This window comes from Zychaea mexicana (genome assembly GCF_025766255.1).
Source record: "Zychaea mexicana strain RSA 1403 chromosome Unknown BDB00scaffold_50, whole genome shotgun sequence".
Lineage (NCBI taxonomy): Eukaryota > Fungi > Mucoromycota > Mucoromycetes > Mucorales > Lichtheimiaceae > Zychaea > Zychaea mexicana.
Window position 1 is genome coordinate 222,113 of NW_026516713.1, and position 22,769 is coordinate 244,881.

General features: G+C 42.4%; 10 protein-coding genes across 10 annotated transcripts; 4 read left to right on the forward strand and 6 right to left on the reverse strand.

Annotated features, from left to right (window-relative positions):
- Nucleotides 1–513: 513 nt before the first annotated feature.
- On the reverse strand, nucleotides 514–1,214 carry BDB00DRAFT_829660 (uncharacterized protein). Its single transcript, XM_053123966.1, has 2 exons — nucleotides 1,079–1,214; nucleotides 514–948 (listed from the first exon to the last, which is right to left on the reverse strand). Exons 1-2 carry the CDS (start codon nucleotides 1,175–1,177, stop codon nucleotides 688–690), a joined length of 360 nt encoding a protein of 119 aa, XP_052978468.1. The 5' UTR covers nucleotides 1,178–1,214; the 3' UTR covers nucleotides 514–687.
- Nucleotides 1,215–3,406: 2,192 nt separating this feature from the next.
- BDB00DRAFT_958653 (vacuolar protein sorting 53) lies at nucleotides 3,407–7,396 on the reverse strand. The gene is made up of 17 exons (XM_053129683.1): nucleotides 7,104–7,396; nucleotides 6,856–7,004; nucleotides 6,607–6,757; nucleotides 6,463–6,533; nucleotides 6,253–6,380; nucleotides 6,056–6,142; nucleotides 5,783–5,998; nucleotides 5,560–5,677; nucleotides 5,391–5,485; nucleotides 5,079–5,306; nucleotides 4,922–5,012; nucleotides 4,752–4,834; nucleotides 4,449–4,673; nucleotides 4,316–4,385; nucleotides 4,148–4,233; nucleotides 3,922–4,078; nucleotides 3,407–3,859 (listed from the first exon to the last, which is right to left on the reverse strand). Exons 1-17 carry the CDS (start codon nucleotides 7,237–7,239, stop codon nucleotides 3,446–3,448), a joined length of 2,505 nt encoding a protein of 834 aa, XP_052978469.1. The 5' UTR covers nucleotides 7,240–7,396; the 3' UTR covers nucleotides 3,407–3,445.
- Nucleotides 7,397–7,437: 41 nt separating this feature from the next.
- BDB00DRAFT_829662 (adenylate cyclase associated N terminal-domain-containing protein) lies at nucleotides 7,438–9,595 on the reverse strand. Its single transcript, XM_053123967.1, has 5 exons — nucleotides 9,292–9,595; nucleotides 8,958–9,185; nucleotides 8,743–8,828; nucleotides 8,017–8,660; nucleotides 7,438–7,946 (listed from the first exon to the last, which is right to left on the reverse strand). The coding sequence occupies exons 1-5, from the start codon at nucleotides 9,553–9,555 to the stop codon at nucleotides 7,621–7,623; spliced, it is 1,548 nt and encodes a 515-aa protein (XP_052978470.1). The 5' UTR covers nucleotides 9,556–9,595; the 3' UTR covers nucleotides 7,438–7,620.
- BDB00DRAFT_829664 (uncharacterized protein) lies at nucleotides 9,594–10,293 on the forward strand. Its single transcript, XM_053123968.1, has one exon. The coding sequence runs from the start codon at nucleotides 9,805–9,807 to the stop codon at nucleotides 10,201–10,203; it is 399 nt and encodes a 132-aa protein (XP_052978471.1). The 5' UTR covers nucleotides 9,594–9,804; the 3' UTR covers nucleotides 10,204–10,293.
- A 1,032-nt stretch (nucleotides 10,294–11,325) lies between these two features.
- Nucleotides 11,326–11,658, forward strand: BDB00DRAFT_788982 (uncharacterized protein; the record flags this gene model as incomplete). Its single annotated transcript, XM_053120843.1, has 1 exon — nucleotides 11,326–11,658. The coding sequence occupies one exon, from the start codon at nucleotides 11,326–11,328 to the stop codon at nucleotides 11,656–11,658; it is 333 nt and encodes a 110-aa protein (XP_052978472.1).
- Nucleotides 11,659–11,691: 33 nt separating this feature from the next.
- BDB00DRAFT_829667 (T-complex protein 1 zeta subunit) lies at nucleotides 11,692–14,227 on the reverse strand. The gene is made up of 7 exons (XM_053123969.1): nucleotides 14,169–14,227; nucleotides 13,951–14,091; nucleotides 13,670–13,733; nucleotides 13,384–13,578; nucleotides 12,945–13,276; nucleotides 12,034–12,834; nucleotides 11,692–11,940 (listed from the first exon to the last, which is right to left on the reverse strand). Coding segments are annotated over exons 1-7 (1,623 nt in total). The 5' UTR covers nucleotides 14,171–14,227; the 3' UTR covers nucleotides 11,692–11,852.
- A 932-nt stretch (nucleotides 14,228–15,159) lies between these two features.
- BDB00DRAFT_873657 (uncharacterized protein) lies at nucleotides 15,160–15,982 on the forward strand (the record flags this gene model as incomplete). Its single annotated transcript, XM_053127120.1, has 2 exons — nucleotides 15,160–15,696; nucleotides 15,779–15,982. The coding sequence occupies 2 exons, from the start codon at nucleotides 15,160–15,162 to the stop codon at nucleotides 15,980–15,982; spliced, it is 741 nt and encodes a 246-aa protein (XP_052978474.1).
- A 295-nt stretch (nucleotides 15,983–16,277) lies between these two features.
- On the forward strand, nucleotides 16,278–17,601 carry BDB00DRAFT_829672 (40S ribosomal protein S3). Its single transcript, XM_053123970.1, has 5 exons — nucleotides 16,278–16,359; nucleotides 16,394–16,396; nucleotides 16,627–16,733; nucleotides 16,839–17,340; nucleotides 17,430–17,601. Exons 1-5 carry the CDS (start codon nucleotides 16,321–16,323, stop codon nucleotides 17,517–17,519), a joined length of 741 nt encoding a protein of 246 aa, XP_052978475.1. The 5' UTR covers nucleotides 16,278–16,320; the 3' UTR covers nucleotides 17,520–17,601.
- BDB00DRAFT_929919 (uncharacterized protein) lies at nucleotides 17,602–19,677 on the reverse strand. The gene is made up of 4 exons (XM_053128986.1): nucleotides 19,244–19,677; nucleotides 19,003–19,151; nucleotides 18,866–18,919; nucleotides 17,602–18,752 (listed from the first exon to the last, which is right to left on the reverse strand). Exons 1-4 carry the CDS (start codon nucleotides 19,387–19,389, stop codon nucleotides 17,800–17,802), a joined length of 1,302 nt encoding a protein of 433 aa, XP_052978476.1. The 5' UTR covers nucleotides 19,390–19,677; the 3' UTR covers nucleotides 17,602–17,799.
- Nucleotides 19,678–20,434: 757 nt separating this feature from the next.
- BDB00DRAFT_977344 (thymidylate synthase) lies at nucleotides 20,435–21,818 on the reverse strand. Its single transcript, XM_053129937.1, has 2 exons — nucleotides 21,272–21,818; nucleotides 20,435–21,188 (listed from the first exon to the last, which is right to left on the reverse strand). Exons 1-2 carry the CDS (start codon nucleotides 21,762–21,764, stop codon nucleotides 20,785–20,787), a joined length of 897 nt encoding a protein of 298 aa, XP_052978477.1. The 5' UTR covers nucleotides 21,765–21,818; the 3' UTR covers nucleotides 20,435–20,784.
- Nucleotides 21,819–22,769: the final 951 nt, after the last annotated feature.

Consider the following 22,769-nt stretch of genomic DNA (forward strand, 5'->3'; position numbering starts at 1 on the left):
CCAACGCCACCAATTTGTGCCCATTGATTTCAACATTGATATACAACCGTGTGACCTTTTTTTAAGAACTTATCATCAGAACAACACCACTCTGCTTCATCATCATCATCGTTTAAAGAGCTTACTCGGGCAAACGACTCAGGATTGTATTCCATTGCAGCCTCCAGGTTTGCCGCAATGTTCTCTTGCCGAATTGCATCCTCGATGCGTTTTTGCGCCTCTATATCGAATGGGTCGCTGTTGGCGGCGACCTATCAGTAAAAAAAATCACAAAGTTATAATCGTGTATGAACTTAACGTCTCTTACTTTTTGTCACTAATAGTGACAAATTTACCATATCCATACGCTGCTGCTCAGCATGTCTCCGGTTCTGTTCTATATGCTGAACCATGGATGAAAACCGAGCCGGATCATTCAGGGCAGCGCGTGCCAACTCTGGATTTGTCTAATTTTTTTAAGAAAATAAAAAGAAAATCGAGAATAGGGAAGAATGACATTTTGAGTCAAGACATAACTACTATAATAAGAACAATACCGCCCCTTCCTTCCTTCTCTCTTCTCACGGGCTTTTCATTCCTTACATTGGCAAGTTGTTGCAATAAACGAGGGTCACGTAAAACATGTTGCCTCATTAAGTCAAAATTGGGATTGCTACATTTTCGTTAAAGAAGAGTAGTATAAATCGTTCAAATAAATGGACCGGCAAAAAAAGTAGTGAAAGACTGCGCATTTACGCGTATAGGTAGTACTATATATGCATACCTTGACATTGCTTCTCCTGCTCCTGCTCCTTCTCCTGCTTCTGCTTCTGCAAATCCTCTTGTTGTCTTGCGTCGCAGCAAGATTAGATCATCTTGAGCAACACCGTATTCTTCTAGTAACTTTTTCGCTTGGTCCAAGTTTCGACCATTGTGGATGAGTTCTTGTTGTCGTGGTTCTAGACCCGACTTCAAAAAGAAAGAGGACAAACAACGGTGGAGGGATAAGCGAATCGAGTAAACTTTCTGTCAGTTTCTTCCACTTTCTCTTTGCTATATATACACGAGGAATGACAATAGAAACAGTGTTTTTCCTTACTTCAGTTTCGAGTAAGGCTTTTAAATCCTCAATAGCCATTTGGCTGTCGATTTCCAGATTATAAAGATCGTCGGTTTCAGTGGTGACTACAATTCGCATGGTATACACGTTGAAAGAAAAAGAACGAGAAAGAGGGGGTTTCGGCTCAGCGTAAAGCCCGCTGCTTAACGCCGATGCCCATTAGAAAATCCCGCTTGCGACACTTGAGCAGATCGAGATAGTTAGGGGTAGAGGAGAACGGACAACGCAGTTACTTTTGGAACGATTGCTATGTTCTATAAATGAAAAGACTGTGTTATATGCTCAGCAGATAGAGCACGTCCTGTTGGATCGAATATCTTGATTGAATGGTTAAGATATAGTATTTCTAGCGAAGATACAACATTTAATATAAAATGCCCATGCTGTAAACTTTGAATTTCAATAGTAGAAGATGTCAGAATGTCACACGTTACTAGGTAAGCACAAGCATATCGGATGCACAGCTGTATGAATTAAAACATAGTATCTTGGAATTTTCTTGAAAATGCATCCTCAGCCAAACGCACCACTCATCTGTAATCGCAAGCACAGCAGCCTGCAAAGCAATCATATTGTGGTGACTGTCTTCTTCGTTTGGATGAGTACAAAAGTGTGGAAATGCTAAAATACTTAAGAATGGTGCACTCACATTAGTCAAGAATCTATTTAATGGCTTTACGTTTTTTTAGAGTCTGTAGTAGTAGCATATATGGTCAGTGATATTCGCCACAAGCAAACTCAAGCTTATCAGTACATATCAATCTGTCTTTTGAATTGGGTTCTTCGTCTGTGGCATCCATGTCGCTATCAACTGCAGCATTTATGATTCGCATGGCCACCTTACAATATCAGGCATCAAATATAGCTTGGCATCCAGGCTCTAGTAGTGTATTTACAAAATAGCTGAAATTGTGATAATATATATCTTTCCTTTCAACGTCAATTTTGGGATTTGAGACAATCTAGAGCACATAAGATAGAGAGCAACGGTTATTTCATACGGTGCCGTTGCACACAAGCGACAGGCATATCTAGCAGGGCAGTTTTGTACCTAAACTTATATTCACAAATCTATTACATATCAAGCCAGGAATCATAATATCATTACCATTCTTTAGTACTATATAGGAAAGAAATTGACCTAGAAAACTGGGAGAAGTCAACAATGGGCATGGAGCGAATTACTATTTCGACGCCTTCTCTTTGATAATGTACAAGAGCACACTCACTATATTGCATGATAAATTTAGGTAATAAGATGCAAACAAAGAGTAAGTAACTCTATTTAATGTTTATACATACTCGAGACTTCGACGCTCTAGTGAGTAGCCTAATTCGTTCTCAAAAACTTTGACACGGACGTCACCACATTTCTGGGTGTCTTCTGGGGTAATGGCTTGCCGGATGCAGACATTGATGTAGTTAGATATAGTAGTAACGCCAGCGATCTTGCAAAGGTAAAAAAGGGAGTAAATTGAATGGTTTATACTGCGAATGTAGAAGATAAAAGCAAGCATATGATATGGTGCAGCCGATTTTAAATGGCCTTTCCAGCTTAAAGTTCCCAAAATCCCCCAACTTCGGATGCTATCTGCTCCTCGAGAATTATGTACTTTTAAAAAGAATCTAAACCACAACTTTTAAAGTACATATGTCACTCTATAAGCCTTGTGGATTAGTTTCTTAATTCTATATGTTCCCGTTGGCTAAAAATTTTCACCACATCATCATTTTTGAATCAACATCACACCTCCTTTAACAGCTTGAGTAGTGCAACTGCGACTCAACACCCTCCCCCTCTTGTAATTTTACGTCGTACTAATTCCTTTTTTCACCAAAGAAAAAAAAGTTAGTAAATCAGCATATAGAGGGCTGCGGTATCAAATATGGCCACTTCTCCGTACATGTGTTGCCCTATCATCGCTGTATTTAGCAGGAAAAGGTGGAAATAAAGAACTCATTATTAGAAATTGCTTTATTTCGCTTCTGCGTTGATCTGGATCAGTAATGACCAATACGAACTATCATAGCTGTAAGCTATATACAGGAACAGTTGGGCGTAATAGCCTTGGTGAGATACTAAATGCTTGATTAGCAGCACTCATAGAGAAAGAAGTCGAGCATCTAGGAACCTGCTGAAGCCTTAAAAAAAGGGGAAAAAAGAGAATATCATATCATAGCAACAAACGTGTCTGCAAGTGGATAAACAAAAAAAAAAGTGCTGAAAACAATTTTGTGGTATGAAACCATGATTACGTTAAGTTCCTTTATCGTGCAAGAAAGCAAACATAATTATGTATGAACAGACTCAGTAAGAGATATTTGGTAAATTCTAAATTTTATTCATCAAGTACGTCGATTTTGCTGTTCCCGGCGCTCCTGCAAATCTTTTCTGAAAGCCATGCCTGTCATGACCAACTTTCTAAAGTTCTCATTGAGTCGGCCAGTGGCTCTGTTACCACCACCGGCACTAAGTGGTGTTCCGTCCGTTGTAGGTGATGCAGACGACATGGTCGGTGATCCTTGGATATTGCGGGCAAAGGGAGGAAGGGCGTTGGGGTTAAAGTTTGAAGCAGATGTGGCAATGGTGGATAAGGATGTGGTGATGGCGCTCGGCAGATTTGATGCTGGAGGTGCAGCTCCGGATATCTCAGCTGCTGGCAATATGTTTGAATTCTCTGCAAGTTCGCTGCTGGGCTGCTGTGTTATGCGACGTTGGAATGCATCCAGTAATGGTCCTTGATCTGGTTTCTTTACACCCTGTGTTTGTTTTCCATCAGATTAGGTTATCCTTAATTTTTTTTTATTAACGTGATAGTTACCTTGAGTTCAAGCACACGTGAAAAGTTGGTCATGCTGCTGTCGCCGATAAGGAATAAGTAGTTTTCGACGTAGCCTTCAATAGGGTCCGTGGGTGTCATTACTGTCTTTAATATGGTCTCCGCTTTTGATATGCCTTTGCTTACGAATTTTCCATATCTACATTGAAGCATATGTAAGTATTCATTTACACTTCCATCATGAGAAATTATATTGGTGACTACTTACAAAGTAGGAACAGTAACCGCTCCTTCGGCTCCCATCAAGGGTATATCTAACAGAAGTGTTTTTAAGGCGTGGGTATCCAGCAGCATCTAAACATAAAAAAAATAAGTTAGCCGACGTTCACTGTTGGTGCCTAACAACTGGTACCTTTAATAGAAGCAAAAACTGTACCTGTTCTGCACCGATTTCGGAAATGTGCTTGCACCTGAAAATGCTTAATAAATAACTTGATAAGAAGGATCTAGTTGAAAAGAACTGTTAGTAACATGAGCGTCACATTCATTATAAGTAAAAAAGCACATACTCAACAAAGCGATCACTAAATGTTCGAAAATATCGCTTATTCGCAACAGTTCGACCAACAACTGTGGCATAGCGTTTTACAACGTCTTGCAACTGACTGACATATTCGGATTGATCACCAACAGTGTCCAAAACACTCCAAGGTAATCGTATCATTTGCTGTAGATATGGTTCGCAGCAGTATCCAATGCTCCTTACGGCTGCGTCGATACACATTGACACGGCACTTGTTTGATCAAAACAATATCGGTTAGTTATATACCGCAGACAAAACATATTCAGTCCAACTCAAGAACCTCTTTACCTCATAAATGCTTCTTTGACGCTTTCCAGACTAACTTTTTCTCTGAACTCCTCATCGACCTTTTCTTTCAGCTTCTCTTCTAACTTTTAGTTTAATATATGAGTATGTTAATCCAAAGAATACATTTGACGATTTCTGGACCGTTCTCTTTCCATAAACTAGAAATATACCTGTGAGGTTGTCATGCAGCAGTAATCTGCAGTGTTTAAGGCCAGCGTTATGAACCGTAGATTTTCTGTCGATAAATCACTTTTCTCGTTCCTATTGGGGTAAAGGTTAGACACCGTTGAAAAAGCAACGTAAAGGACTCGTTTATAGGAAACTTACTTAGAAACACCACCGAGCAGCACAACGTTACAATAGGCATGTAAATGTTTGGTGAATAGCTGACACAAATCATAAAATGGCTTTCCAGTAGAAAATTTGGCGCACTGCACCAGCGTTTCTCTGTAAAAGTAGAATAGATCCGTGCTTGATGGAAGTACCACCATACTGCCATCGTCGTCCGCATTCATATCCGAAGCAAAATACGAGTTGATCATATTTGTTAGGGTTCTATGTATTGTTACATGAAAGTAAGTAACAAGTCGAACTATAACGTTTCTCAAGTACGATGATAGCAATATTAGAGATACATACCGGTCTTCGGCATCAATGTATACCCACAGGTAGGGCTGGAAGCTGGATGATATGGATTTCGTGAAATTAAATTGTCTGTCACCTCCGATCCTGATCTAATCATTCACTTTTTTTTAGTATGCACCGTGTCATTCTAACAAAAGAACCAGTATTCGGGAAACAACTGTACCAATTTCTCATATCGCTTTGTCAGCTGTGCTTCAAACTCAATGGTGAGTTGCAACGCGTGCAACAGTTCTTTGACATCTGGCTGTGGTGAAGCAGCCAAGACCTGTTCCATGTCTGATCTATATGCATATATCTCAAATCAGCTGCACAGCTCTTTTGCTTACGAATCTTCAGCACCAGTTACAATTCCTCAATACAAAAAACAAATCTAGAACTTTCGTTACCTTGTATAATTACAAAATTGTTCGCATACTCGAGCAGTGACGCACCATTGAGGAGGGAAAATGTCGGCATGCTTCTCATCAAGCGTTTTCAAAAGACGCTTAAGCCATGCATAACGTCGTGAAATGTTATCCAACTGAGACACCTCTTCAGCACTTTTAAATATCTGTCGATAATCCGAAAGCTGCAAATCGACATACCGCTTGATGATTTTCTCCCTAAACAAGTCAATAAAAAATGCGTATAAAGGATGCAAAATTGGTGAATAAACTCACTTGGTCTTATCTCCAAGAGCAGTAGCAACAAGACATGCGTCGTGCAACAGCCATGTTTGCCCAGTCAAAGTCCCGTCTTTTTGGAATCTGTTGCCAGCCATGAGCCGAGAAAAAATGTGCATGAACAAGGCTAAGTTAATATACACAAGGTCTCCTGTTTCTTCCATATATCATCCTGTAAAGAATATTACTCTTACCCATTCTCAAACTCGCGTAGCACACAGCTGTCAAGGTCTTTTTGTAGCTGGGTAATGCGATCAGATAGCTCCGCTATCTGCTGTACGCCTTTATATGACTTGAAGTGTTGCATCAATTGGATGACAGCCTTGTGAAGACCAAGAGATCGAACAATCAGCACCACAGAATTCTCAAAGTATTTCTTGTATAACTATCCTCCATAATATTACCTCGAGCAATTGTGCGCTTTCTTTAAACTGCTTGTTGCGAGACATGGTTTCCAATTGATCCACGGCCGTCACTTTTCGATGGACAGGACATACGTTAGAATCATTGTAGCTCTTAATCCTCCAACCGCTCAACCCTATCCATACCCAACATTTGAAGACGTTTCAAAACAGTGACCGAGTGCGTCAAATGGCGTTTTGCATAATCCAGAGATTTGACGTCCTGCGTGATTTCCTGCACCATGGATTCAGACTGAGCTGCTTTAAGCTTGATATCTTGAATCTTTTGAAACAGTTCCTATTTGGCACGGCAACAAAACCGATACATGTAAGGCCCCTTTCTCTCTTGCGCTTTTCCTTTAATGGCTTATATACTGTGTGGTTTCCAAAAGGTACCTGTATAGCTTGTTTTGCGTTATCTAGTTCCTGAGCTCCTCCATTCGATTCCGACTGAGATCCTGTCAAGCGTTCCGCTTCCACGCTCAACTCATCCGCTTTGGCTTGAAGTTTGTTTATTACTGTGTCCACCGATGAAAGACTTTGTTCTGTTGTTATTGTGAATGCACGTTAGACCAGTACTTAATTCGACAATAAGTATCCGGGAATCGGGAGCATCATTAAAAAAAGGAAGGAGCAAGGCTTGCCATTAGGAAATAAGCGATTGATGTACTCGGTTGGGTCAAGATCGGGCGAGTCGAGGGGACTTTTCACCTTGAGGATGCGAAGAACATGACGTTCTAGGTCGGGTGATACTGAAGCTCGTTGCTGTATATTGGGCATGCTGTAAAACCGACAGTCTTACAATAGGAAGGGAATGTTGCTGCTGTTCTTATTAGAGTTGGTCGGTGGGTATATGGTATAACAAGATACAACCAAGCTTCACGTCGCGGTTGAACTGGGCGAATTACCCTTTCTGGAACAAAAGTAGAACTTTAAAAGGTCAGCGATTCTAATTTTTGCAGGAAAGTGATAAACTCGCTCCAATGAATGCAATAATTTGGATGTATCGCTATTCACTGCTGTGGTTATTGGAAGCAGCATCCTTTTTAGCAAGGGTAGGAAGAAAGATTTTCTAATTAGCGCCTCTAGTATACAATCGACGAAGCGATAAGGATATTTACAGGATTATACACAGTTTACTTGAGGAATGACTTTATTAGTTTAACCTGCATGCTCAACACAAACGGTGACTAGCTTGCCATCAGGGCCGATGGTAGTCTTCAACTGCTCAGGAATAGGAACTTCCTTGAAGTCGGTCTCGTCACCCTCAACCTCCTCTGGCACTAATACATTAACAGAAGTGGACTTGGCAGACAAGATTTCCACATTCAGACACTCCTTCGACAAATAAATTGAGCCGCTATCACACTTGTCGACAGCAATCGTGGGGGTAACATGGAAGATTTGAAGACCAAAGGAGCGGCAGTTAACCAAATCGACCGTGGATACGGTAGAGTCTAATGCGATACCGCACTTGACACACGAGTCTATCGACATAATATCCGCTTAGTTTATCCTGCAACCTCTTGCCACAACATGTGTAAAACCACTTCTTACCCATGGTGATGGCATTCACCTTGCCCTTGATACGGATAGTCGAGTTCTTGCATCCAAAGATATACACGGCTTGGTTGATGGCCGTTTCCTCAATAACAATTTCGTTGTTGTTCTCGTGGTATTCAATGACCCATTTGTTCGCCTCAAGCGTGGTCTTGGCAGGTTTCTTGAGAACGTATTTGTTTGGTTTGGATGGCGTCGGTGGAGCTTGTTTCTTGGGGCTAGTTACGGTGTTACCTGCACGCAAGGCAGGGTTTTTGTGGGTCATTTGGCTCTTATCGACCTTGCGCAGACCAGCTGTGACGCTTTCGCCCTTATTGATTTCAGCAAACACGGCTGCTGCACCGGTCTTTGCGTCGTCAGCGGGTTCGTTGTCAAAGGTCATGGGTGGTGGTGGTGGGGGAGGTGGCGGTGGAGCACCGCCTGCTGGAGGAGGAGGTGGGGGAGCTGCTGCTGCGGGTGCAGGTGCAGCACTACCAGAGCTGGCTGGTGCGCTACTGCCTGGTGCCTTTCCAATGAATGCTTCTGCCGATTCGCCCTGAGCATTCCATGTCAGGCCAGTGGGGAAGTTCTCCTTGACATAAACGCTGAGTGCATCCATCATTTCGATAAACGATCGAGACCAATCAAGGTGAGATTTGTCCCTATAGTAACAACGTCAAATGCCAGCCATGATGCATGAGGTCGAATCATGTGCATAACTGCAATATAGATCCTCTTACTTACTTGTCCTTCCATTCCTTTACAACACGGTTTGCATAAAACTGGGCAGCATCCTTCATATCACGAATAAAGGGGACTGGGGTTGGTTCCTAGAAGAAAAGAAAGAAAAGAAGACGAGAGTTAATATCTCACATTTGAACTTGATCTTTCTTGTTCATACACGCTCTCTACAATTTTCTCTTTCTCTTCACCTGCCACCATAGATATACACAACTTACACAAGTGAACCATCCTAGTGCAGGAACACCTTCGGCGACAACACTCAAATGATTAAAAAGAGCAGCACCCCGGTTCTTTTCCTTAATTTCGACGACACCCGAAAGAGCTTTCTGGATTGGCTCGATGAGTTTCATGAACACGCTCGACGACATATCGGGTTTCTTTGCCAGCGAGGCAATGTGAATTATAGTTTTCTCGGCTTCTATGGCTTCAGCCACGAGCGCAGCCTAGTGAATGAGGTGTCACGGTAAGAAACAAAGAAAGCTGTTCATGTGGGAGGGAAGAAGGAGCCATCACTTGAATGACTCTGGAAACTGCACACTGTGTACATACCTGAGCTGCAACAGGGTCACCAAGGGCCTTGGAGGCTTCGAGAAACTTGTTAAGCAGAGGACCTATGGCTTCGTCGTGCTTTTGTACAGACGCAGGAATTGACTTTTCACCGGCTGCTGCTTGCGCTGAGGGAGCTGGAGGAGCTGATGAGGAGGAAGCAGCAACGGCGGATGCAGAAGATGCTGATTGGGCCAAGTCCTCCAAACGAGTGGTGGCTACCTCAAGTCGTTTGATGAGATTGGCAAGGGAATGGAATTCTGACATGATGGTTGGAAAACCCAAAGTTATTAGGAAGGAAAAGAAGAGAAAAAGCCTGGACACGCGCTTGCACTGTATTGTACACCACTTCTTTGTTCCGACTACATGTAACACAGAAAATTGATGGCTCGTTTTGCTGCTAAAAATGTAGATTACATGACGCCCCGATTATTAGACCCTCTTTTCACTTGTCGACCAAGTTTTCTCGAGTAAGTGCTCCATCTGTTGTATCAGGCTAATCTCTAATGCTTCACTATGCGAGAATGTTCTATGTTATTTTCATTTTTTTATGTCATGGTTTCTACAACGCACGCGTTTGGGTTCCCCCTTGGCATCGACTTGTGTACAGTATGCTGCGAAAACCATGCGAGCTTTTGTCTATCTCTAGCTGCGAATGCTGCTTCTGTCTTGCCACTTTCTAGAAACAGCTGTGATCGTAGCTATTGTGAAATATATTCGAGACTAAAACCACATAGCAACAGAATGTTGTCAAGCACCATCATTAGTAGTGAGAAGACACCAGTCCGTCCACATACACATAGCAAAGCGTCAAGCGAGACGTTTACACCCGATCATATACGTGTAAATCTGTTATGGGTCATACTATATTCGGATCGGTTCTGTCCAGCTAGCAAAAGTCAACGAAGGAAATAAAAACAGAATGCTTTTTTTGGCTTTTCTTCTTCAGGAGAGAGAGCTTGGGTTAGGAGCGTCGATGACCAAGAACAAACTAAGGGAACAACCTGTACTTCCATTTTTTAAGGGAGCACTTGTATCATGGTGTATGTATGTGTGTAGGATGATAAAATGTGCATCATTTTGCGTTTTAGCTAGTAGGCACTGCGTACTAGCGTGATTAATTTAATAAGAAAAGTATGGGCCTGAATCTGTAACTGTTGACAATGATAGGGAAACTCCAGGTGCATCAAAGAGCAGTAATAGGACATGTCAATTATATGATGACAAGTAGAAAGGAATGTGTTGCCGATCTCCCGATCGTCCTTTTATATTCTTGTACATAGTACTGCGTGTTAGTAGTACTAGTATTTACTGTATGGCTATGCGCAACCACGCCCTCGGGGTGTCTACGAGTTTCTTTTCACAGCGCAAAGTAAGCTATAGATAGACGTCGATGATGTGGGGCGTGCCAGTGGAACGAGTAATAGAGAATGGCATGCATGTGTCTTACAGGAGAAGGGTAAAAAAAGATGAGGGGCGTGTGTAGTATAATATGTAAAATGATAGTATAGTCCACGGATCATTACTGATTTAGGATACCAACAGCCTGGACTAAAGCACAACGAGCACCCATATTCAAACATGAGGTCCCATAATTGGCATACTGCCTCTCTATTGCGTTCTCCTATGTAGTTCGTATATTTGTTATTGTGTTGTAAACACATTTTGACACCAGATTACAAATGACGGAACGGAGATTCATGATGTAAAGAGCAGCAAACAGTATTAGTTTATGAGTGAACACTCTTTTGATACTCCCACTCCTTATTTCATATTGCGAGGAGCTCCAAGGAGCCCTCCTCGTAAAGTGCTCTCCCTCACGCATGATTTACAAATATAAATGTCTACCACCCTCCATCCTTTTTTTTTCATTTAAAAGAGAGAAAACGACGAGGGAAAAAAAGACATCCGCACAGTTCTTTTTTCCTGCTTCTTTCCTTTTTCCTCAATAATAGCCTTTTCTTTGTTGCTCTAACTGGCTCACCACTTACTACTACTTGCATACACATACAATATACTTAATACACACTAGCAAAGATGATGGCCGATCCAAGAATGGCGGGCAACAGCCCATACTACCACCGCAAGAATATGCCGTCTCCTACTTCGGCAACCATGGGCGCGCCTGGTCGAATGATGAACGATAATAGCAAAGGAATGTATCATCAATACGGCAGCGGTGCACCACCTGCAAGCCCCAGTGGAGAATCCTCAATGAGAGCCAAGTTATTGTCTCGCGAGCAAGAGTTGCGTGAAGAAGTTGCCCGTCTTCGACGAGAAGAACAAGAGTTACGAGAGCAGGATCAATGGATAAAGCAAAGCATTTTGGCCGTGCGGGAAAAGCTTCGAGCAGTGGATAGAAGGCTGTAATTACAACATCTCATGTACACAATTTGGATAACCCTTTTTTCCCTTTAATTATAAGAGTTTGCATTCAACTATATTTTTTTTTGAAAATGATGCCTATATATTTTTGTTCTTCTTCTGTTCGTATGAATGTCTGTTTGTTAATCGTATAAAAATCTTGCTACCCCAATTTCTCTTTTTATTTATTATTATCACATCTAAGCCATAGCGTCAGGGCCCTTCAAAGACGTCCGTCCTGCACGCATCATTTCGTCTACCAATAGCAGATTGCTAGCAATCACAGAGCTAGAAAAAGTAAATAGCAACGTTTTATGATCAGCCTCATGTGTATACCTAGTATCGAGGAGTGTATCAAAGGAAGAGGAACTAGCTCCTTACCACGAGTGAAGCATATGACGATGCACTCTATAGTTATCCCAAACACCATCAATCTTGGGGTCCATGGTATCACCAGTCTTCAAGTCTACACCGACGGCATGGCCGTCTTGATGTTCTTCTTGGAGGGCCACAATAACATCCTGGGCATCGAAACCGGCGTTCTGAGCGAGCACCTTGGGAATGATAAGCAGAGCATCTGCAAAGGCCTGCACGCCCATTTTAGCACGGCCCTTGACGGTCTTTTTGAACTCTACAAGATGCTGTGCGCATGCCACCTCGAAAGCACCACCACCGGCAACCACTGACTTATCTTCCACAGCGTTCTTGACGGCACGAAGACCATCACGTACTGCGTCGTTGGTTTGTGCAATCGTGTGCGGGTTGGGGCCCTTGATAAGAATCGTGACACTGTAGGGGTCCTTGACATCCTCCACAAAGGTATATTTCTCCTCGCCTAATACGTGCTCATACACCAATCCCGCATAGCCGAGCACATCAGGCGAAAGATCTTCGACCGAGTTCTGAGCAACACCGCCGCATGCCAGTTGAAGACGCTCCATGTTGCGTCGCTTGGCACGACGGAGGGCAAAGATGTTGTGCTTGGCAAGGATATCCAGGGAAAGAGGGTCGATACCCTTTTGGTTGATAATGACAAAGCCCTTTTCGGCGTTTTCACCCGTGCAGATAGTGTTTTTGAATTCGACAATCTTGCGGATCTTGTCATCGACGTGCTTTCGTTCGCTCTCAACAAGCTTTTCACGTTGTTCAGGGTTCGAGTAGAAGAAGCCCGAGTTGATTTCACTATGTTAAATTCCCCCACATTTTCCAAAAATTTAGCTTCTGTTGCTGGTGCTGCTCCTGTTACTTATGATTCACGGCTTCGTTTCAATTTCAAGCCTATAATAACTAACCTCTTTTCATATTCCAAGCTGACGTTCAAAGTAAGGATGAAAGCATCAGTGACCTTCTTGGGCATATCGGGATGGCGAGCACCGTGATCCATGACGAGACCACGGACAAGTCGCGATTCGGTTTCAGAACGGTGTTGCATCTTCATGATTTCCACCATATGCAAATCAATAGGTTCGCCTTCCTTTTGAATGGCAAGTACAGAATCGACAACAGCTTCAGTCAATGTATCGGCCAATTGGCGGTGGACTTTGGTGCGAAGCGAGGTACGGGCGACAGAAACGAGCAACTCACGGTCGGATTCAACCTTTGGCGTCTTGAATTCTTCCAAGAACTAGAAAGACGCATTGGCGCTTAATATTTTTCCTTTTTACATGCACAGGCACCCATGTTTCTGGATGTTTATCTCTTTCAACACCTTTCCCCGTACAGACGCTTTACCTTTAAAGCTTCCTTTTTGGCGATATCATAACCTTCGGTGATGACACGTGGATGGAGACCCTCCGACACGTAGCGCTCCGCCTGCTTCAAAAGCTCACCAACCAGCAAGACAATCGACGTAGTACCGTCGCCTGTGATTTCATCTTGTGCTGTAGCAGCCTTGGCAATCATAGCAGCGGTAGGATGTTGGATTTGCTATAGTTTGTCCGAGAGAAAGAATTAATTCACTGAGGAACGAGACATAAATAACAAAGCTCGTGCCTGTATAAAACGTAACAAAGCATACCATTTCATTCAGCAGGACCTTTCCGTCCTTTGTGAGCTTAATGGCACCAGCACCATCGACCAGCCTATATTATTACAGCAGAAAGTCAAGAGAGAAAGAAAAAAAGAAATGGTGAGACATGTTGAAAAAACGTCAAAAAAAGTGACAGATTAAGGAGAATACGAAACGCGCGTCATTATTTTTTTTCCATCCCAAGTGCTTTTTTTTCATCTCACAATGTGACAGAAAAACAGGTACTCAATCTTTTTCCCGTTGTTCATTACTGAGCTCGTAAGGCTTACATTTTGATGGTTCCTCGAGGACCCAAGTTGGATCGCAAAACATCTTGAAGACCGATCGCAGCAGTAATGTTGAGCTGGAGCGCTTGACCGCGTCGAGCGACATCCGAGTTTGGATTGATCGTTTTCAAAGCAGCGGAAGCCCTAACGGATTATAGCATAAGCATCAAAGAGTCCCCGTCCGGTTCAAATAGTTAGTAGAAAGACAGGGCGATCCTTACATTTTGGATGAAGTTTTAGTGTGATGAAGGGAAGGAGGTGGGGGTGGGGAGTTCCAGCAGGCAGGTAATATGTCCGTCGAAAGTGGCTGGCACTCGAGTGAGCGTTTCCGGTCGGAGGCGCAAATATTGACTTGCGTACTAGCCGTTTGTGTATCACCATACCTGCCACCTGTCAAAAAAAGGCTTACACGCTTCCTAGTTTTGTTGCTTATTCTAACAAGTTGTGCGCCACTTGATAATAGCTGAGGCAGCAATTCCACCAGAGTTAAGCAAATAGATTGACTGGCTGGTTTACTGTTTGAAAAAAGGGAATGTACACAGCAACGAAACAGTAGCTGTAGTACATACCCGGATTCGTAACTAGATTGCAGCTGTGATAGTAGCCACTACTATGAGAAGTTGGATGGATTTTTTATTAATGCATTGGAGGACTTGTTTGCTTGTCTTCGTGTCTTATTAATTGATTCTTTATCTTGGCATTTATCTTGGCTAGAGAAGCAAGCATGCGATCCAGTATCATCACTGGCACCCAGCAGTAGGAGAGGGATAAGGCGATTCTAAGTTTCGAACATACGAATAAACGTCAGACCTACTCTCTTAATCATTATAGCATCAAATATGGTTGCTAAAGAGTACTGTATCTAAATAGTAAGCTTCGATCAAAGGACATTGTTCCCCGATGATCTAAAAAAATATTAAGCTGTAGTTCAGGACATCTTTTCTACTGGATAGGCCCACCAATATTCACAACAGAGAGCACCATCCTTCCTTGTTCCTGAACGCGCATTCAGGAACACCCGTCTCCATCAGGTTTTTTGTCAAATAAGACTTCCTATTTAGAGAAAGTTTAATCGTTGTATTTCAAAAAGACATAACGCGGTTGCGCGAGCTAGCGAGCGGATAAGCGCGTTTTTTTAAAGCAAAATTTATTTCCAGGTGCACCCTTTCATTTTTCTATGCTATAGTCCCCTTGAACAGACATACACATAAAATGTCGAACAAGGCAAAAGGCAAACTCGCATTCACAGTACGCAAAACTGACACTGGTAGTGCTGGTCACGATACCAAAGTTGCGTTACCCAAAGCACAGCAGCCTGCTGTGCTTTCCTTATTACAACGACAACAACAACAACAACAGGAACGCAATCCATTCAAAATTACCAATACTAGTACCAATACTAGTACCACTCCTACTATACCTTCAACAAAAAAGAACAACGCATCGTCAATAACCAAAAGAAAACGAAAAGCACCAGAAACCAAGAATCACTCTATTACCCAATTCTTTACAATGGCGCAAACCCAACCATCAGCATCATATACTACAACCATTAAGAATACGCTACCATCTGGTTCAATGTCAAGCAACACAACAAATACAACAAGCGAAAGAAGCACAGAGTCACCAATATCAATATCAGATAGTGAGGAAAACATTGTTTGTCATATACGATACATGCATCCAGTGCAAGAGATATGGACAACACTTGTTGGAGAGTATGAGGAATCGCTAGATGATCATGGCAGAGTATGTATTAACAGTCGCTCACCTTTTCTTCACTGCAGTCGTAATAAAATACTGATGCACTTTTGTTATTCAAAATTAACAGCGAGTACGGCCACGAGCAGAAGGACACCAACAACAGCAACAAGGAAGAATGGATAGTCTTGATGATGGCGCTGGCATGGATGTAATGCTACTCTTGGAAGAATGCATGGACGACGATATGGGCCGACAAGTGCGATACCAAATGTCATTGCAAGAATCTATTAGTCTTTTCAAGGCAATTACAAGCGAATTCTTATGTGCCTAATCCATGAATATCATATCACTGCAATAAACATTTAATACCTGAACAAGAGGATATCACAGACACACATGCAGAGAGAGGAGAATCAATTAACAGTAAAACTAAAGAAGCGACATGCAACTAAAACGAAGGGCAACAACGTGAGGCTACTAGCTTCTAGTGTCCAAGAACAATCAAAGGTCCATAAGTTAAATGAACTTGGTCTTCACACTATGGGAGGGACACCACAGAAAAATCAGAGGCTTCCCAAAAATGGAAGTCGGAGTATCACAATCGTTTGTCCACTTTGAAATTGGTGGATTTTGCTGTAACTAAGAAACCCCCCTTTTCTACTGTCCAACATGGCTGCTGCTGCCGCTCAGATCTCTAAGAAGAGAAAGGTAGATGAATGCGACATACGATACGACTACGCCATTCGATGGATGGCTTGATAAATGGATGGATGGATGTATACTGACGATCGATTCATAAATTTTAAAATCAATTCGTATCATATTTTTTTCGACATGAACCTTGATTCCCTAATTTAGTTCGTAAGTACATTTTTAACTTGTTCTTTACCCTCGTGCACGACTCAACGAGGAAAACATAAAAATTTCCTGAAGAAAATAGTTAAACTAAGTGTATTCGTTTTTTGAAACATGTAGGTCGCTGACGGTGTCTTCTATGCTGAATTGAACGAATTCTTGACCCGCGAGTTGGCCGAGGATGGCTACGCCGGTGTCGAAGTTCGCAACACGCCCGCACGCACTGAGTATGTCCTTTTTTTCAGAACATACAACTTTCAGAAGGGTGGAAAAGAGGAGGAAGAGGGGGAATTTAGGAGCGTCATGTGATTAACAATCGAGCAAAATGATAGAATCATTATCCGTGCCACTCACACCCAAAACGTCCTTGGTGAGAAGGGCCGCCGTATCCGCGAGCTTACCACCTTGGTCCAGAAGCGTTTCCGTTTCGCTGAGAACGCCGTTGAACTGTACGCTGAGCGTGTCCAGAACCGTGGCTTGTGCGCCATTGCCCAGGCCGAGTCCGTCAAGTACAAGTTGTTGAACGGTTTGGCTGTCCGCCGTGCCTGCTATGGTGTCGTCCGCTTCGTCATGGAGTCTGGCGCCAAGGGCTGTGAGGTCGTTGTCTCTGGTAAGCTCCGTGCTGCCCGTGCCAAGGCCATGAAGTTCGGTGATGGTTTCATGATCCACTCTGGTCAGCCCACCCGTGACTTCATCGTCACTGCTGTCCGCCACGTCTTGTTGCGCCAGGGTGTCCTCGGTATCAAGGTCAAGATCATGCTTGACAGCGATCCCTCTGGTCGCCAGGGTCCCAAGAACCCTCTTCCTGATGTTATTACCATCCTCGAGCCCAAGGTAAATTGAGAAAGTGCATTGATATCATTTTAGTCAAGAGACAACAAACAACTCACTTATGCCATTCATTTTCTACTACCACTAATTAGGATGAGTCGTACATCACTGAACCCGTCAGCCAAGACTTTGGCAGACCCGCTGAACCTGTTGCTGCCCCTGCTGAGGTAGAGGCTCAATAAGTTTGTAATATTCATCATTCCACCGCCATTAAAAAAGCAGTCTGAATAATGCACAAACACACATAATTTTTTTTTTACTTTAACGACGGTTTGGGCACACATACATTGGGGTTCTTTTCTTTTGTTCGAGACAGTGGAGTGAAAGTTGAAGGAGAATGGATGGTACGGTGATGATGATTGTGTAAGCAACAATGGTCGTTGTCGTTAGTGTGAATGGTTTTTAAGAGCATGTTGCTTGTACGTGCAGAAGTGGAGAGAGTGAGTGAGATAGGGTTATTATTCACATTATCGTCCGGGATATGACTTCTTCATCCTCAACGCAGTTGGTAATTCGTGCTAGCCATCCATAGATACCACGCGTTGCAAAGTCACCTACAGCAATTCCTAGCGTAATCCAACGGAATGTCCATAGCGGAAACTCGGCGACGAACTGGCGCGAGCTATACGCCTGCTCCAATCCTTTCTCTTCTCCATCCTGGTCACGAACGTCAATATGGAACGCAAACAAATTAAAGTGGATCCAAAAGAGCACAACCAGGGAGCAGCAGTACATCAACAAGAATCCTTTCACAAGCTTTCCAAGTCGTCGTGTGATACTGTCGATGCGTTGGTCATTTTGTGCTGCTGCTGCCACGGCAACTGCTGCTTGCATTATATCATGCTCTTGGTTTCCGTCGTTGCCGTCGTCGTCACCCATCACGGGTGGTTGCTGTATTGCTCCACCACCACCATCACCACCGCCTCCTTCTCCTGCCATAGCACCACCATCGCCTGCGACGGCCACTTGATCTTGTTGTTGTACGGCCAACACAATGTCAAACATATCGTTTAAAATTTTGTACGTGAACCAAATATTGTTGATGCTACCTAGCAAAAAGAAACCAAGATGGAGATGCTCGAGACGACAGAGTATGAAATGCCATAACCGATCGTCTGCTAAGGGAAATAAAAAGTAGTACAAAAGCGTGTTGGTGACAAGCGAGTGGTCGTTACTAGTGGATGAACGAAAACAGACAGGGAAAGGTGTATAGAGGACTTTGCGCTGTGTTGCGAATGAGGAAAACGTTTCGTCGGGTTGGAGGTCGGTGAATATGAGGAACGTGCGTCGCAGGGAGTTTTCAGCCGAAGCAATGATGATTTTCATAAGTGATCCAGTGCTCCACACTTCGTGTATTCCGCCCGGATAGTTTGATAATTGCACCGATAAATGGATGAGTGTTTTCATCAGCGTGCCTATATTTGTGCATTGGTGACAAACGATTAATAAGCACGTTTTTAGCTTCTTTCAAGGGAATGCTGCATAAAAAAAAGGAAAGAGGTAAATCTGTCAATGTAAAATTACACACCCGCAGGAATTAAAACGAGTATCAAAATGACAGCAGTTGCCAAGATGCGAGAAGCTGATATCAAGTAGTAGCAGTCAGTTAATAGCTCATATACGATAGCACTACCTTAATTTTTTATTTCAATATACTTTACTAACCTTTATAGTTTAACAGTGCCATCCATCGTCGTCGATGGCGTACTTGGAATCGTTGCTGACATAAAGTACAGTGATATAGTTCTTTGAGTCGCCCATTCTGTGCCAAGGATCTTCTCCATGACCCTATACAGTGTGCGTGAACGTATTTACTGTAATGTTGAAGATACGTGTGTATGTGAGAAGAGCCGTAACAAATAGACCAGATAGAGTTGAGACAAGAACTCCAGGATTTATTATTTACATTGAGCCTTTGCATTTGCACGGTGAGATGAAATTGGACTTGTCGTCTTTTTCCAAACAGATTCGACAGACTCGAGTAGACTCTAGCGGCAAGGAGTTTATTGGCGTAGATAAGAGTGGTCGTTCATCCTGAATATGTTGTGACATTTTGGATGTTGAAAAAATTAAATATTATTGAACTTCGTTGCGAAAAGAGAGAGAGAGACAAAAGAAGGAAGGAAGGAAGGGGGGAGAGAGGTTGAAAGTCAAGTGTGTGAAAAAAGCGGATTATTATTATTAGGTTGGTTTCACGAACACTATATTTTGTATGTCAAGTGCAAGTGTGGTAGTAGCTTTTCAGTATGTATTATGCTCTCTTCGCTTGCTGGTGTCGTATTCGTTTATGTTCTCTCCTTCAAAGTTGCAAATAAGGGGGGGGGAGAGGTTTGAATGCTGTAGCTGCGAGGTGACACAAGAATATGTCCAGACGGTTGTTTTAATGCAAGTTTTGAAAACAGTCGTTTAGCAGATATTGGACGATACACTTGTTATGAATATATATCATTTTGTATGATTATATCTACTTTACAAGAGATCTCTGTTAAAAGACCCTAGAAAACAAACCAAGCATTTGGCTTGCCCATGCTTCTTTTCCCCCTGTTGTGGCGTTCTGACGAACACTTGCTTGTTTTAGGATCATACCTGATTTTCTTGTGTAGCCATTTATGAAAACGTATACTTCTTACCTGTCAGGCATGATGTGTATATAATGAGTGGTGCAACTTTAACATGCTCGTCAATTCTCTGGCTAATGATGGAAACAACATCCACGCATAAATTTGTCATTAATATGTTCAAACGTGGATCTCTAACTATCCCCGGGAAAGAAACCAAACACGTCATGAAAACAAACAGCAATAATGATGCTATGTGTTATTATCTCGTAAGTAGAGCCATTATATATAATATGTATGATATGTCAATTTATTCTGTGGGCCGCCATTTATCCGTAAGATAAATAAGGTTGAAGTATAGTATAAATCTGTCTCTTAAAATTACTTTTACCTGCTGATACTATGCTTGCTCTCTCAATGTACATTATTATATATCAGAAATTGATATATCCATCACCATCCATTTTAATTAAAGGCGAGCCAATAAATGAGAACCAATAACAAAATGTTGATGTTAAATACCTTATACATAGAATCTACATGTCCAATGGTGGAAACGTCACGAAGACGAAGAGGCGACGAGAAAGAAGCGGAATGAATCACACTATATTGGTCCTCAGTACAAGGGAACATATAGTGGATTCAGTTCAAAGAAAACGTCAATTGTCATGAAAATGTTATATTGCTGATATGTACTTGGGATTTTCTAAAGCAAAAGAGCCCGGAGCTTAATATAGGGTAGACAGTATAAATAGGTTTGGTGATAAAATAAAATGTTTAACAGAGTATATGAGGTTCAGGTGAGGCTTAGTTTGAATGATGATTATGCTGTTGTTGTTGTTGTTGTTGTTGTTGTTGCTATTCTTTGTGGAGGGAGGTAAGGATGACATTAAACAGACATTTTCATGTCAAGTTTGCCATGGGGATGATAGTTCTCGATAACAAAGTCATCCATGGTGAAATCATCAATGGAATCGATCTTTCGGGGGAACTTGAGTGTGGGAAAAGCTCGTGGCTCACGCTTTAATTGTTCCTTGAGTGCATCGATATGATCAACATAGACGTGTGTGTCGCCCATGGTGTGGATGAATTCTCCTGGATCAAGATCGGTGACATGGGCAATCATGCGTGTCAGTAAGGCATAAGATGCAATGTTGAACGGTACACCCAATCCCATATCACACGAGCGTTGATACAACACACATGATAAACGACCACGACCGTTGCTGCCGGGATTTGAGACATAGAACTGACAAAATGCGTGGCATGGAGGAAGTGCCATTTTGCCCATATCTTGAAAAAATTGGATACAGAAAGTTTTTAGGATTCACAGCTTTTTTTTTCTTGCACGCTTGGGGAAAAAGATTTGTTTCTACCTGCAGGATTCCAAGCTGACATGATGATACGTCGATCGGTAGGATTGTTTTTAATCTTATCAATCACTTGTTGCAACTGGTCCATACCTTGACCTGTGTAATCCGTTTCGCAATCGACATACTGAGCACCGAAATGACGCCATTGGAAACCATAGACAGGTCCGAGATCACCTTGTTTACGGTCATGAAATCCCATCTTGTCCAAGTAATCGCGCGAACCATTGCCGTCCCAAATCTTGACACCGCGTGCAGAGAGATTGTTGGCATTGGTGTCGCCTCGAATAAACCAGAGCAATTCTTCGGCTACGCCTCGGAAGAACACGCGCTTTGTGGTGAGTAATGGGAAAAAGTCGTTTGCAAGGGAGAACCGTAACTGAGGTGGAGCAAACAGGGCAACTGTGCCTGTGCCGGTACGATCGGCACGATGTTCGCCTTCATCCATGATGCGTTTGATGAGATCGAGGTATTGTTGTTCTTCGTGCTTTATGGTCATGGTTGTTGTTTACTTTGTGGAAACTAAGGAGTCAGAAAGAAAAAAAGAATGAACGCGTCGCGCGTACACGCGATTTTCCCTAACAACTCCGGTGGATGGTTTCTTCCGACATGCTTTGCATAGCACCAGCACGTTTCCCATGGCAACAACTCATGAAAACGGGATATCTTCCTTGGCAACAAAGTATTTCGCATGACAGCGACATGCCGGTTGTATGTTAGCGGTATGTTAAGCCTAGTAACAGTGTGTTTTGCAAGGCAGCGCACGAAAACTCACTCATCCGTTGCTGCAAATAACAAATGATAACAGATAAACGTAGCAACGTCGGCCATCCTGCAACGAAAATAGCTGTTTTTTAAGACACATAGGTGAAAACAATATAACGTAATATAGGACACATACCCTTTTGCTCGGTTGACTGCATACATAACGTATCTAGTTGTGCATACATAACCATTAAGTACTAAATCATACGTCGTTAGAACGTATATGGATTAGTCTGAAAATCCAGAAAGGAAACGGAAGCACAACCAAAGAGTAAGCGCAGCAGCCACCAGCCAGCAAAAGCGCGTTAATCATATGTTTGAGCGTTTGAAATATCTACACTATCGAAACAACTGCAGTACACATATACTTTTAGATTTGAAAACAACAGCTTATTGAGCAACTGTAATTATACTTGTAGGGTTGTTGCTTATATTACTGTAAAAAGTATTTCCAATCTGACCCCTCCTACATATATCACCATCATAGCCAACGATGCCGTTCGATTTCATAGTAGAATATGCATTATCTCAAGTACCGTACGTATTTTTTTTTGTTTAGCAGTATGAGTCGCAAAGGGAAAAAAACTATTAGAATAAACAAAAATGCCGCCGTGCTTCAACTTTTTTAAATCAGGTTCACATCTTATCTGAAGAAAATGGATATAGAAAAAGAGATCCTTTTTTAGTTACTATAGAGCAAACAAGATAGTGCATGATTCTACGTTTTAGAGTAGTTGGG

What these genes read in the sequence shown, in the direction of transcription:
- BDB00DRAFT_958653 (XM_053129683.1), bottom strand. Translation starts at nt 7,239, where the DNA reads ATGCCCAATATACAGCAACGAGCTTCAGTATCACCCGACCTAGAACGT. An exon ending in CTACGCGAGTTTGAGAATGG is followed by an intron (nt 6,143 to 6,252) that starts GTAAGAGTAATA and finishes GGCTGGCAACAG; the next exon opens with ATTCCAAAAAGACGGGACTT. An exon ending in CAATTTTGTAATTATACAAG is followed by an intron (nt 5,678 to 5,782) that starts GTAACGAAAGTT and finishes ATATGCATATAG; the next exon opens with ATCAGACATGGAACAGGTCT.
- BDB00DRAFT_829660 (XM_053123966.1), bottom strand. Translation starts at nt 1,177, where the DNA reads ATGCGAATTGTAGTCACCACTGAAACCGACGATCTTTATAATCTGGAA. An exon ending in AAGCCTTACTCGAAACTGAA is followed by an intron (nt 949 to 1,078) that starts GTAAGGAAAAAC and finishes TTCTTTTTGAAG; the next exon opens with TCGGGTCTAGAACCACGACA.
- BDB00DRAFT_829662 (XM_053123967.1), bottom strand. Translation starts at nt 9,555, where the DNA reads ATGTCAGAATTCCATTCCCTTGCCAATCTCATCAAACGACTTGAGGTA. An exon ending in GTGACCCTGTTGCAGCTCAG is followed by an intron (nt 9,186 to 9,291) that starts GTATGTACACAG and finishes CTCATTCACTAG; the next exon opens with GCTGCGCTCGTGGCTGAAGC. An exon ending in GTAAAGGAATGGAAGGACAA is followed by an intron (nt 8,661 to 8,742) that starts GTAAGTAAGAGG and finishes TTGTTACTATAG; the next exon opens with GGACAAATCTCACCTTGATT.
- BDB00DRAFT_829672 (XM_053123970.1), top strand. Translation starts at nt 16,321, where the DNA reads ATGGCTGCTGCTGCCGCTCAGATCTCTAAGAAGAGAAAG. An exon ending in AACACGCCCGCACGCACTGA is followed by an intron (nt 16,734 to 16,838) that starts GTATGTCCTTTT and finishes GCAAAATGATAG; the next exon opens with AATCATTATCCGTGCCACTC. An exon ending in TTACCATCCTCGAGCCCAAG is followed by an intron (nt 17,341 to 17,429) that starts GTAAATTGAGAA and finishes ACCACTAATTAG; the next exon opens with GATGAGTCGTACATCACTGA.
- BDB00DRAFT_977344 (XM_053129937.1), bottom strand. Translation starts at nt 21,764, where the DNA reads ATGACCATAAAGCACGAAGAACAACAATACCTCGATCTCATCAAACGC. An exon ending in GTCAGCTTGGAATCCTGCAG is followed by an intron (nt 21,189 to 21,271) that starts GTAGAAACAAAT and finishes AATTTTTTCAAG; the next exon opens with ATATGGGCAAAATGGCACTT.
- BDB00DRAFT_829667 (XM_053123969.1), bottom strand. An exon ending in CCTCGAGGAACCATCAAAAT is followed by an intron (nt 13,734 to 13,950) that starts GTAAGCCTTACG and finishes GTAATAATATAG; the next exon opens with GCTGGTCGATGGTGCTGGTG. An exon ending in CCAAAAAGGAAGCTTTAAAG is followed by an intron (nt 13,277 to 13,383) that starts GTAAAGCGTCTG and finishes GCGTCTTTCTAG; the next exon opens with TTCTTGGAAGAATTCAAGAC.
- BDB00DRAFT_929919 (XM_053128986.1), bottom strand. Translation starts at nt 19,389, where the DNA reads ATGTCACAACATATTCAGGATGAACGACCACTCTTATCTACGCCAATA. An exon ending in TGCAAATGCAAAGGCTCAAT is followed by an intron (nt 19,152 to 19,243) that starts GTAAATAATAAA and finishes TCAACATTACAG; the next exon opens with TAAATACGTTCACGCACACT. An exon ending in ACTCGTTTTAATTCCTGCGG is followed by an intron (nt 18,753 to 18,865) that starts GTGTGTAATTTT and finishes GCACAAATATAG; the next exon opens with GCACGCTGATGAAAACACTC.
- BDB00DRAFT_829664 (XM_053123968.1), top strand. Translation starts at nt 9,805, where the DNA reads ATGCGAGAATGTTCTATGTTATTTTCATTTTTTTATGTCATGGTTTCT.